The sequence below is a fragment of the Manis javanica genome, chromosome 2 (assembly GCF_040802235.1).
Source record: "Manis javanica isolate MJ-LG chromosome 2, MJ_LKY, whole genome shotgun sequence".
NCBI lineage: Eukaryota > Metazoa > Chordata > Mammalia > Pholidota > Manidae > Manis > Manis javanica.
The window spans coordinates 129,421,622-129,435,735 of record NC_133157.1 but is presented as its reverse complement, the minus strand read 5'-3'; the positions used below and the strand labels follow the sequence as shown (position 1 = coordinate 129,435,735).

The 14,114-nt window shown below is 39.6% G+C and overlaps 1 protein-coding gene across 2 annotated transcripts in view; it reads right to left on the bottom strand.

Moving 5' to 3' along the window:
- Positions 1–13,600, bottom strand: part of IL15RA (interleukin 15 receptor subunit alpha) — a 47,922-nt gene extending 34,322 nt beyond the window's left edge. The window contains exon 1 of one of the 2 annotated variants that reach the window (XM_073229423.1): positions 13,076–13,600. In XM_073229423.1, the coding sequence (XP_073085524.1) occupies positions 13,076–13,600 (525 nt within the window). The remainder of the gene's footprint in view (positions 1–13,075) is intronic. The other variant, XM_037001488.2, reaches the window with a different exon arrangement.
- Between the last annotated feature and the right edge of the window lie 514 nt (positions 13,601–14,114).

Genomic DNA, 14,114 nt, shown 5'->3' with positions numbered 1-14,114 from the left:
ACATCGTAGTAGAGGTTGAAGTTGGCAAGCGTAATTCCCCCAGCTTTATTCTTCCTTCTCCGGATTGCTTTGGCTATTTAGGGTCTTTTGTGGTTCTATATGAATTTTAGAATTATTTTCTCTAGTTCGTTGAAGAATGCTGTTGGTATTTTGATAGGGATTGCACTGAATCTGTAGATTGCTTTAAGGCAGAATGGCCATTTTGACAATATTAATTCTTCCTATCCATGAGCATGGAATATGTTTCCATTTATTGGTATCTTCTTTAATTTCACTCATGAGTGTCTTGTAGTTTTCAGAGTATAGGTCTTTCACTTCCTTCATTAGATTTATTCCTAGGTATTTTGTTCTTTTTGATGCAATTGTGAATGTAGTTGTTTTCCTTATTTCTCTTTCTGTTAGTTCATCATTAGTGTATAGGAGTGCAACAGATTTCTGTGTATTAAGTTTGTATTCTGCAATGTTGCTGAATTCAGATATTAGATCTAGTAGTTTTGGAGTGGATTCTTTAGGGTTTTTTATGTACAATATCATGTCATCTGCAAACAGGGACAGTTTAACTTTTTCTTTACCTATCTGGATGCCTTTTATTTCTTTGTGTTGTCTGATTGCCGTGGCTAGGACCTCCAGGATTATGTTGGATAAAAGTGGAGAGAGTGGGCATTTTTGTCTTGTTCCCGATCTTAAAGGAAGGGCTTTCAACTTCTTGCTATTGAGTACGATGTTGGCTGTGTGTTTGTCATATATGGCCTTTATTATGTTGAGGTACTAGCCCTCTGTACCTATTTTATTGAGAGTTTTTTTCATGAATGGATGTTGAATTTTGTCAAATGCTTTTTTGGCATCTACGGAGATGATCATGTGGTTTTTGTCCTTCTTTTTGTTGATGTTGATGGATTTTCTAATATTGTACCATCCTTGCATCCCTGGAATAAATCCTACTTGATCATGATGAATAAACTTTTTGATGTATTTTTGAATTTGGTTTGCTAATATTTTGTTGACTATTTTTGCATCCTTGTTCATGTGGGATATTGGTCTCTAATTTTCTTTATTTGTAAGGTCTTTGCCTGGTTTTGGTATTAGAGTGATGCTGGCCTTATAGAATGAGTCTGGAAGTATTCCTTCCTCTTCTACTTTTTGGAAAACTTTAAGAAGGATGGGTATTAGGTCTTTACTAAATGTTTGATAAAATTCAGTGGTGAAACCATCTGGTCCAGGGGTTTTGTTCTTAGGTAGGTTTTTGATTACCACTTCAATTTTGTTGCTGATAATTGGTCTTTTCAGATTTTCTGTTTCTTTCTGGGTCAGCCTTGGAAGGTTGTATTTTTCTAGGAAGTTGTCCATTTCTTCTAGGTTATCTAGTTTGTTAGCATATAATTTTTCATAGTATTCTCTAATAATTGTATTTCTGTGGTGTCCATAGTGATTCTTCCTCTCTCATTTCTGATTCTATTTATGTGTGTAGACTCTTGTGTTTTCTTGATAAGTCTGGTTAGGGGTTTATCTATTTTATTTTCTCAAAAAACCAGCTCCTGCTCTCATTGATTCTTTCTATTGTTTTATTCTTCTCAATTTTATTTATTTCTGCTCCAATCTTTATTATGTCCCTCCTTTTACTGACTTTGGGCCTCATTTGTTCTTCTTTTTCTAGTTTCTTTAATTTGAGTTTAGACTGTTCACATGGGATTGTTCTTTCCTGAGGTAGGCTTGTATTGCAATATACTTCCCTCTTACTATGGCCTTTGCTGCATCCCACAGATTTTGTGGTGTTGAATTATCATTTTCATTTGTCTCCATATATTGCTCTATCTCTGTTTTTATTTGGTCATTAATCCCTTGGTTATTTAGGAGCATGTTGTTAGACCTCCATGTGTTTGTAGGCTTTTTCATTTTCTTTGTGTAATTTATTTCTAGTTTCATACCCTTATGGTCTGAGAAGCTGGTTGGTACAATTTCAATATTTTTTAATTTACTGAGGCTCTTCTCACTCAGTCCTTTTTCTGGTGTTGAGATTTTGCTTTGAACCAGGTTCCTTTGACGTTTCATATTTGTATGTAGAGCCCTCTAGTGCCCATAAGCTGTACTCTCTGGAGCTGCTCAGCCCCTGGAGCAATGTCTGTGGTTGCAGGGGTGTGGTGCTGCTGCATGGGGGGAGGAAAAAGCTGTTTTCTGTTTTCCGGCTGTTATGCCTGTCTCCACTGCCAGAACCAGTGGGCTAAACACATAGGTTTAAGCCTCTATGCTTTGTATTTGTAGCTGCCATAGGCAAGGCTTCCCTCTGGCTAGCCTGATGCCAGGGCAGGGTTTGGTTTGCGAGCCAGGTGCAGGCTAGCCAGGAGGAAGACACAGCAGGCTGAGTATCATGGTGGGGGGCCTTGGAGCTGCGTAGCTAGCCAGGGGGATGGAGCACCTGAAGACTGTTTAAGTTCCCAACCTGCTAGGAAGAGTGCACCTGGACAATTTTCTTCTACCTGTCCTTTCTCAGCAGTTAGCTCTGTGCAATCCTTGTCCCTTTAGCAGCCCTCCTGCTGTGAGGAAGTCTCTCCGACTGCCTGCCCAGATCAGCCAGATATGAATTCCTGTTTTCCACAAGCAGCTGGAATCTCAGTCTCTCCAGGTATTCTGCCTGTCTTAGCTTTCCAACCCCACTAATCACCAGAGCACCATGCAATGTAGTTCGTGCTCCCAGAGCAGATCTCCAGGGCTAGGTGTTCAGCAGTCCCAGGCCCCCACTCCCTCCCTGCTCTGTTTCTCTTTCTCCTGCCAGTGAGCTGGGGTGGAGGAAGGGCTTGGGTCCTGCTGCATCACAGCTTTGGTATGTTACCCTGTTCGGTGAGGTCTGCTCTTTTCTCCAGGTGTATGCAGTCTGGTGCAGCCTTCTTTCCTGTTGCTCTTTTGGGATTAGTTGTATTAATTATATTTTCGTATGTGGTATTAGGAGGAAGTCTTTCACCTCTCACGCCACCATCTTTAATCCATTCGAATCTCTGGAGATTCTATATGATTTTGAGGATGTTTTTTCTGTTTCTGCAAAAAACATCAATGGGGTTTTGATATGAATTATGTTGAGTCTCTAGGTTGTTCTCTGTAGTATCAATGTTTTAATAGTTTTATGTCTTCCAATTCAAGAACATGAAATGTGTTTCCATTTATTTCTATTCTCTTTCATTTCTTTCAGCAATGTTTTGTAGTTTTCATTGTACAGGTCTTTCACCTCCTTAGTTAAATTTATTCCTAAGTATTTGATTCTTTTGGATGCTACTGAAAATGGAGGGTTTTTTTTATAATTTCCTTTTCAGATTGTTTATTGTTAGTGTATAGAAATTCAACTGATTTTTGTGTGTTGACTTTGTATCCTGCTACTTTGCTGAATTCACTTAGTTTTCTTAGTTTTTTTTGTGTGTGGAATCTTCAGAGATTTCTACATCTAAGATTACATAATCTGTAAACAGATAATTTTACTTCTTCCTTTCCAATCTGTATGCCTTTTTCTTTTTTTCCTTGCCTAATTGCTCTTTCAATTGTATTCAACAGAACTTCCAGTGCTGTGGAACAGAAGTGGTTAAAGCAGGCATCTGTGCCTTGTTCCTGATCTTAGAGGAAAAGCTGTCAGTATTTCGCCACTGAGTCTGATGTTTACCGTGGGCTTTCATATATGGCTTTTTTTGTGTGGATGTAGTTTCCTTCTAGTCCTAGTATTTTGAGTATTTTTTTCCTTCTAGTCCTAGTATTTTCAGTGTTGAATTATGTCAAATGATTTTTCTACTTCAGTTGAGATGATCATGTGTTTTTTTTCTTTCATTCTGTTAATGTGGTGTATTATGTTGATCAGTTTTCATGTTAAACTATCCTTATATTCCAGGAATAATTCCCACATGGTCATGGTATATGATCTTTTTCATATGAATTGTTTGCTAGTATTTTGTTAAGGATCTTTGTACCAATGTTAATGGATATTGGTCTGTAGTTTTTCTTATAGTGTCTTTGTCAGCACCCTTCTCCTCTTCTGTAAATTATTAAAATACTTTTTACTGTGAAATCACACATACAAATGTATATAAAATGTTTATGTGCAGGTTAAGGATAAATCATAGTAAGCTTTAGTTTAATTGATATTCCCTATTGTTTTTCTGCTTTCAGTTTCATTGATTTCTGCTCTTTATCATTTTGTTCCTTCCATTTACTTTAGCTTTAATTTGTTCTTTATTGTCTAGTTTTTTAAGGTCGAAGCTGAGATCATTGATTTGAGACCTTTCTACTTTTCTAATATAGGCACTTGATGTGATAAATTTCTTTCTAAGGTCTCTTTTAACTGATTTACATAAAATTTTAATTTATTTAAATGTATTTTTACTAACATTCGATTAAAAATATTCTGTTTCCCTTTATCATTTCTTCCATGACCCGTGGATTATTTATAGGGTTTGTTAAAGTATCGGAGGATTTTCCAGATATCTTTATGCATTCTCATTTAACTCCATGGTGGTTACAGAACATATTTTGTGTAATTTCAATGCTTTTAAATTTGTTGAGGTTTGCTTTATGGGCCAGAATATAGTTTCTCTTGGTGAATGTTCCATGTTCATTTGAAAAGAATGTGTATTCTGTTGTTGGAATGCTGTTTTCAGTAAATGTCAATCAGATTATAGTTTTGATCTATGTATTTATGTTTTTTTGTTCTATTCTGTTGATTACTGAGTTGTGTTAAAGTCTTTAACTATAATCATGGATTTGTATTTTACTTCTTTCAGTTCTGTCAGGTTTTGCTATAATGAGTTTTGAAGCTCCAGTGTGTATGCATAAATACAATTAGGATTTCTTTGTCTTCTTGGTGAATTGACCCCTTTATTATTATATAATACTCCTCTTTATCCCTGGTAATATTCTTGTTCTGATGTCTACTTTGTCTGCTATTAATACACTACTGCAGATTTCTAATGATTATTGTTTGCCTGGCATATTACTTTTAATCTATCTTTGCCTTTATAGTCAAAATGAGTATTTTTCAGTCAGCTTTTAGAATCTAACCATTTCTGTATTTTAATTGGTATGTTTAAATCACTTGCACTATGATTGATGTGACTATATTTACTTATTAAATTGAAATATAGGTGATATACAGTATTATGTTGGTTGCAGGTATACAACAGTGATCCAACATTTTACATGCATTATGAAATGCTGCTGTGGCTGGATTTAAAAATGTACCATTTTGTTAGTTTTCTATTTGTTCCATCTGAACAATGAAAACATGTTTATTTCCCCTCTTTTCTGCTTGCATTTGGATTATTAATTATTCCACATTGTATGCACTATTGCCTTATACCAGTTTAAATTATATTTAGTGGTTTCCTTAAGGTTTACAATATACATCTTCATTATTACCACAGGCTGCCTTCAAATAATATTGTAGCACCTCACATAGAGTTAACAATCTTACCAATACATATTGCAATTTCTCCCTGCCATCATTTTACTTTTGCATCCTCTATAAACCTGTAATACTTGGCTACTATTTTGCTTTGCCAGTGAAATATCTTCTAGAGTAATTAAAAGAGCAAATATCTTTTATTTATCTCCATGTCAACCATTTCCAGAACTTTTCTTTTTGTAGATCGAAGTTTCTGTTTAGGATTATATTCCTTTTGCCTGAAGAACTTCCTTTAATGTTTCATTTAGCACAGCTCTGCTGGTGATGGGTCCTCCAACCTTTTGTTTGCCAGAGAAAGTCTTTATTTTGCATTCATTTTTGAAAGATATTTTTCCTGGATTTGAATTCTGGCTTGACAGGTATTTTAGGTTTTATTTTAGCACTTTAAAGATGTTGCTTCATTTTCTCATTGCTTGCATAGTTTCTGATAAGAAGTCTGCTGTAATTCTTTGCTCCTCTGTGAGTAAAGTAGCTTTATTCTCTTTATCATGCTTTTTCTTTTCTGGCTTTGCAGTAGTTTGAATATGATGTACCTAGGCATGAGGGGCTTTTATTGGCTGGGGTGGGGGTACTTATCCTGCTTGGTTCTTTCTGATCCTCCTGGATCTGTGATATAGTATCTTTTACAAATTAGGGAGATTCTCAACTGTTATCTCTTCAAATATTTATTCTCCAGTCACACTTTTTCTGGATTTCTGATTACACATCTGTTAGACCATTTACTGTTGTTCCACAGCTCTTAGATACTCTGTTCATCGATTTTTTGGTTTTGTTTTGTTTTTGGTCTCACTTTCTCTCTTGTGTTTCTTTTAGTGTGTTGACCTCAATCTTCAAGTTTACTGATTGATTCCTTGGCTGTATCAAGAGTTCTGAGAAGCCTGTCAAAGGTTTTCTTCATCTCTATTGCTATTTTTGAAAAAAAAAATTTATTTCTAACATTTCCATTTGACACTTTTATATAGTTTCTACCTCTCAGCTGAATTCCCCATTTGTTCATAAATCCTGGTATTATTATTTTTATTTCAATTTCTAATTGTTTACTGCTAGCATTTTATATATTGGTATTTATAAATTAATTGTATATTCTGCAACCTTTCTAAACTCACTGATTTTAATAGTATTTTATAGATTCCATAGGATTTTCTATGGAGATTATTTGGATGTTCTTCATGATTTCAACTCCTTTGTTGGCTTACTAACCCTAACTCTTCATTGTATTATTCTAGTGATTACTTTACGGTTTATAGTAGATGGCTTTACCTCATCAATTTACCTTCAAGTGATAATTTACTACTTCATATACATAGTCTGAGAACCTTAAACAAACATACTTCCATCTTTCTCCTCCCAGCCTTTGTTCTATTGTTGTTATACACTGTGCTTACATATATTATAAACGCCACAATGCACTGTTATTATTTTTGTTACAAGTACTTGATTACATAGTTTATTGGCTATGGATTTTAATAAATGTTTTCTCTTTAGAACTAACATTTCTAGGTATTTTATAGCAGGAGGGCTTTTCAGAATATCTACTGTCATTGTGCTGAAAAAGGAAGTCATGATCTTTCCATTGTGAACAGTCCTCAAAGAAAGACAAATGCATGACTGACATATAATTGACATATGAATGCACAAGGGAATCAATATCAATGCAGCCAATCCAGTCAGCCTCAGAACTACCAATTACTCTACAAAGCTGAGCTCTCGTAACATCATTGGAGATAATACATTTGACTGTATAGATAACCTTTCATTTTCAGGGATCTTAATCGCATCTTTTGATATTTGCTATAATTTCTCTGTATGTTCTCTCATAACATTGTTCCCTGGATAGTCAATGTAAGCAAATCCCACCTCAACTACAGTATTGTGAGCTCCTTGGAGGTGGTGAACACATTTCCCAGCTGTTTTATATTCTCACAATGCTAAGCCTGATATTAAGTAGGTATTTTCTGAAGTTAGTGGCTTATGAATATGTAGAGTGGAATGGAGGAAGTAATGGAAATAGGAGTAAGCTTAAGGTTCAGAGATTTTCAAAACTCTTAAGGAGCCAAAAAATATATACAACAAGTCCTAATGATCAAATAGCATGTTCTACACCTCTTTCTACTTCCCAGAACTTGTGAATCAGACTTCTTTATCAAGTTGGTTTATGCAGTATAATATGAATAAATAGCCCTGGTCTACTCTCATATCCAGAGTAGGGAAGTTATCAGGTTAACATGCCCCTCCCATTCTCTAAGGAGAGTCAGAATCAATTCCAATATTTTCTTTCTCTTTTTCTACCATTTAAATTTAAATGCCTACAGTATACAGGATACAAAGATGTGTAAGATGTGATTTCTTCCCTCAGGAAGGTCACTGCGATGCTTGGCATATCAAAAGTGTAAAGCACTGTGTATACACATAGTCCATTTTCTTCATTATTATTCTAGCTAAACTGCCAGCCAAGCCAACATACTTCCTTTTGACACTCACTTGTACGTATGCTCTGTACCCAGGTCATTGTCCTTATTCATCAGTTCTGTTCTTTTTCTCTCAGGCTCTTAACTGAACTTCCCAACCCACCTTTTGTGTAGTAGGCAAATTCATCATAGTTCAAGTCCTAAATAATTTTTGAAGACTTGTTAGAGTTGACTGGCTATAGGCTGAAGAGCAAAGGGAAACAATGAAAAACATTCGATACTTGTAGGACACAAGAGGAAATCTGCTCCCTCCTCTCTCCCTCATTGACATGGCTCTGGTTCAGGATTGCATCACTACTTACTGGAACTATTACAAAAGCCTCTAACTTAGCTTCCTGCCTCCATATCCTTTTGACTATAGTTTATTTTCACATTCTTTATAAGAGTAACCCTTCTACCGATGCAGCTCTAATAATGTCCCTCTTCCTCACTAGAAGCCCTCAGTGGCTCCCTAGTGTTCAAAAGACAATCAAGTCTAAGTAGAAAATATTCAAGTAACATCAATATGTAATGAGTAAACATTTATGAATCCAAGAATATATCCTAGGGTATTTCATACACTTATTCATTTAGCTACATACTCTATGGTGACATCAATTTGGCAAAAGTGATTTAGCCCAAAACAAGTGAGTTGAAGTCATGATCTGGTTGAAAAAGAGCATCCCCAGAAATATTTCTGCCATTTTTTAGATTTTCAGGGGTTTCCTTTTGCCTTTCTTGCTCTATATACCTAGTTCTCATCTAATTATTCCTACTCTCGCTTTTTAGAACATCAACTCTTTTGAAACAGTCTAAATATCCAAACCCCAGGAGGCAACTGAAGCCTACACACAGCTCTAGGATTAAGGAATTGTTTAGACAAATTGTAAAGCATTATAAAATACATGTATGCTATGCACAAATGTTATATGCAGTGACTGTATAGAAATTTATTTTGAGCAGTTTGAAAAATACATAAGGTGATGAAAATACTGCCAAACAAAATCAGCTATAACTAATTAAAAATGAATTAGAAAAACTCCAAAATTCTAGATCTTTTATGGTTTTTTTTGTAGTTTACTAATTTACTTTTCTCATTACAAAATTAGTTCAAATTATGATAGAAAAATAAGAAAAGACTACCACACACACAGATGACCCATAAATCTCCCTAGTTTGTGACACTACTTCTAGATCTAGTAAAAACTTAGTCATACAATGCCTTTTGCATATTTGTAAGCAACTTCATTCTGTCTAGTCAGTCCTTCACTGTTGAACATCTAAGTTGATTTCCTTAGATCCAATAATATGTACATTTAAGGTTTTGTCACTTCTTTGCTATCGCCTGTACAAAGCAGTAATACCTAGGTAAAGTTGGTTTGAAATAAAAAGTAAAACGTTTGGACAAAATACCCCAGAATTCTGAAAAATTATTTAAAACATATTTAAAGACACTTAAGTTGAAGACACCCCATGTGCACTGATACCCAGTACCACCAAACCCAAACTGGTGAGCAGGGTATTCATTTTCAGGCAAATCACCATCTTCTCTAGCTCTTTTGGCAAATCATCTGCAGCCTTTCAGGTTGTGAAGATCATTAAGAAGTAAATTACCACTGGCCCAAGGTGATGGACTTTCCCCCAAAATCAAGCCTTTTGAATTAGAACAGATAACAACCTGCTGTGTCTATTAGCACTGTAACCTAGCAGGAACAGATCTGAGATTGTATTATTTACTCAGAGAGTGATAAAGAATGGACTGCTCTGTATACTTCCTGACCAAGATTCATATGACCAACTAGCAAATTTAATAATTTGTATACACTTCTCTTCCAAGCTCTTTACTCCAATACCACATTGTCTTGATTACTGTAGCTTTATAATAAGTCTCAAAATCAGAAGTGTTGTTATTCCAACTCAGTTCTTTTTCAAAGTTGTTTTGCCTATGACAGGTCTTTTGCGTTTCCATGTGAATTTTGGAGGCAGTTTGCCAATTTCTGTAAGAAAGCCTGCTAGAATTTTGATTTGGGAAGAATGACACTGTAACAATATTGATTTGTCCAATCCACAAACTTGTTATATCTCCATTTTTTAGGTCTTCTTTAATTTCTCTCAGCAATGGTTTCTGGTTTTCAGTGTCATATCTTTCTCATCTTTTGTCAGAGTTATCCCTAAGTAGTTTGTACTTTTCAGTGCTACTGCAAATTATACTGGTTTGTTTTATTTATTTCAGTTTCCAATTGCTCATTCTAATGTGTAGAAATATAATTGTCTTTCATGTATTGATGTTTTGTCTACAGCAACTAACACATATATGGACAGCTAATGTTCAAAGTAGATGTAAGAGCAATTCAGCAAAGAGAACCTTTTCAACAAATGGTGCTGGAACTATTGGATGTCTATATCCATAAAAACTCAAAACCAAACCAATACAAAACCTTCCATCCATACTTCACATTAGACACAAAATTAACTCAAAATGAATCACAGACATAAATGTAAAACATTAAGCTATAAAACTTCTAGAAGAAAACCTTTGTGACCTTGAGCTAGCTATGAAAGATTTCTTAGCTATGACACTGAAAGCATAATGCATAAAAAAATTAAATTGAACTTTATCAAAATAAAAATTTTCTGTTCTTCATTAGATAGTTAAGAGAATGAAAAGACAAGCCACAGACTCTGAGAAAATACTTGCAAATTATATGTCTGATAAAGAATTTTTGCATCCAGAACATATAAAAAACTCAGTAACACTTCAACAACTCAGTTTTTAAAAGGGCAAAAGGCTTAACCAGACACTGTACTAAAGAAGATAGATAAGATATATTCTTATACATAAAGAAGATATACTAATGGCAAATAAGCTCATGAAAAGATGCTCAACATCATTAGTTATTAGGAAAATACAATTAAAACTGTGAAAGACCACTACACAACTACTAGAATAGGTACAATTTAGAAGACCAGCCAGCCACCAACAAAAATTTAACTACATGAGGTGATGAGTGTGTTAACCTAATTGTATTAATCACTTCACAATATGTGCATTTATCAAATCATCACAGTGTATACCTTTAACTTACACAATGTTATAAGCCAGTTATATCTCAGTAAAGGTGGGGGAAAACAATTTAAGGGTTAAAAAAAAAGACTGACCACACCAAGTGCTTACAGGATGTGCAGGGATTGGAACTATCACGTGCTATTGTTAGAAATGTAAAATAGTACAATTACTCTGAAAAATGCTTTGGCAATTTCTTTAAAACTTAAACACACATGTCATATGATCTAGCCATTCCACTCCCATTTTCTCTATCCAGGAGAAATGAAAGCCTGTGTCTACACAAAAACCTACATATGAATGTTCGTAACAGCATTATATGTAATAGCCAAAAACCAGAAACAACCCAAAACTCCATTAACAAGTGAATGGATAAACAAACTGTGCGATATCCATTCCGTGGAATGCTACTCAGCAATAATGAGGAGGGAGCTACTGACAAAAGTTACAAGGTAAATAGAGAATTGGCACAGTTTCTATGAGGGAAAGAAGCCAGACAACAAAGGTTACATACTGTATGATTCCATTTGTATAAAATTTTAGAAAATGCAACAAAAACAAGTGACAGAAAGCAGATTGAGGGACAGAGCTGGGTAGGAGGTAAGGATTTTGCAGGACATGAGGAAAATTTGGTAGTGATGATTATGTTTACTTTCTTGATCATAGTGATGGCTTCAAGAATGTATACATTGACCTCTAAACAAATCGCACAATTTAAATATATGCACTTTATTATCTGTCACTTATACCTTAGTAAAGCTGCTTAAGAAAAACACTAAGAAATATCAGGAGCTACTGGATGGCAGCAAGGTGTTTGTGGGGTCAGAGCTATGCTGTAGTTGATGAGCTTTAGAGACCTTGCCTGCATTGTTCTCCGCACTTCCAGGAGGACAATTCATCTGTGCTGGCTTCTGACTAAAGCCGCATTTCACTTTCACATTGTGCAACAGGGCTGCCCCAGGGTGCTGGCTATCTCTGGCATCTCCTACAGGGTGGAGAGGGATACTGGCGAGCCAGCTGAGGGGAACTGACCAGGTCACCAACATAGCTCAGACTCTCAGGGGTGGGGAAATATCCATACATGGACTGAAGAAAACGAATCATAAATCCCCCAGACCTATGGTATCTACACCAAGCCAGCCAGCAGCAGCTGTGGATGGATGGCTCCAATCAAGAACTGGGTGGACTGGGCCAAATGGATGTAAACTACTGGAAGTCTAGCCGCACACGCACACACCATGGGGGTACTAACTCCCGGAGGGAGTCCATGGATGGTCTTCAGTGGGTCGCTGACTCCCAAATTATGTGCAAGTTTTCTAAGTATGTGCATTCGCGCGTTTTTCTGGGGAGAGGGTTGCAGCTGTCATCAGACCCTCACAGGGATCCCTGACACTAGGAAGATTAAGAAGGATACAGCCAGACCAGTCTATCCCTTCTCCTCTCTCCTCTTAGCTCCCGGGATGAAAGCCTACCAGCCACTCGTTGCGTTCTCCCCGCCGAGAGTACATCTAGGAGGCCTATGTCCCATCGCAAACGCCACGCCGCCCCCATCATTTCCTCCCGGTGGCTGGTGGCCCAGCGCGCGTGTCCAGGCTGCCCTGCCGCCTCGCGACCTCTCACAGCTTCCTGCTGCGTAAGAATGGACCGTTTCCAGGTCCCCCGGTGTGCAACCTGCCTACATGTGTCCTCTCCCCAGGTCCTCAGTCCCTACCCTTCCGCCCCCTTCACTTTCACTGCTGACCCGTCCTAATTACTTGGCTTCGTCTGCGGGGAGAGGCGGGGTGGTTGTCCTCGGACCCTGCAGGGAACGCCTGCCCTGCAGCGTCCGCACAGGTCTCCTCGCGGGTTCGGAGACCGAGTCCACGCACTTCTCGAAATGGCTGTGAAGCTCCGCGTCGGCCACCCCCCACCTCCCCCCACCCCGCTCCGCCCCGGCAAAGCCGGCCTCTTCCCTCTGCCTCGGCAGCTGGGAAGGCGGAACGCGCGCCCAGCTGCCCGTACCCTTCACCCGCCGGGCGGGCGCCCCGGGCGGCAGCTCCCGGTCCCTTCATGAGCGTCGGCGCGCCCGCCCCCCGCCCCACCGCCCCTCTGCGCCCTTCCCGTCGCCCGCGGGGGGCGCGCTCTCCCTACCCGGCGTCGCCGGCGGCCGGAGCAGCAGTAACAGCAGCGCGGGCAGGGCGCGCCCCGCGCAGCCCCCGAGCCGCTGCCCCGCCATGGCCGCGCCTCCGCCCTCCACCTGCGGGCTCGCACCGGCCCGGACGCCCGCCGGCCCGCGGTCATCCGCTCCCGGGGGGAGGTGGCAAGCGCAGGTCCCGGGACTGGCCTCCCCACGAGCCGCATTCGCTTTCGCTTTTGCTTTAGCCCCCGGAGGGCTGGGAGAGGTGAGGAGCAGTGACAGATCAGTGACTCAGCATCCCCACCCTCTCCAGAAAGCCCCGGCAGCCTTCGTGGCCCCCGTCGCCGACCAGTCCCCGGAGAGTGCCGAGCGGGGACGTGGACCGTCCGCTGCGGAAGCCCGGGGTCCTCCAGTTCCTTCCCTTGTCTCCTTGCCCCTGAGGACCCTAGAAGCCCATTCGGTCCCTTGTCCTCACGCAGAGGGAGTGAGCAGAGGCGGCGGCAAACAGACGCTTTTCGGTACACAGGGCTGGTGGACATTCACGCCTGACTTCTGCACTCGGTCACCTCCCCTCGTCTCAGCCTGCGGCTCCGACTTCAGCTTCCCGAGATTCCCGCACTAAACCTGGACGATGGGCTGGCGGCGAGCGGCCCTACGCCGCGCAGGGTGACAGAGGAGGTGTCCCTGACAGTGGGTGGCAGAGGAGGTGTCGTCGCGGTGCCGCCGTTCGGGTCACCTGCGCGCGGCGCTCAAGCCCACCCCGGAGCGTCACCCAGGCCACCTGCTCTGAATCCGGGCCATCCCTCTTATTCCAGCTGCTTCTCTCTTCTCCAGCCAGATTTCTGATATTTGAAGGAGGTGTGGGACTGAGAAGGTTGAGGGCCGGGGCAACCAACTCATCTGTTCCCTACTTCCTTTCATTAGAGGAGTGCTCCTAGTCTACCATCCTCTTCTTTTGCAGTTGCACTTGTTTCCTTCTGCGGGTCTCAGGCCTGATTGACGTTGTTGAGAACAGGGTCTGTTATAGGAAAGCTCCTGATGCACAGGCAGAAA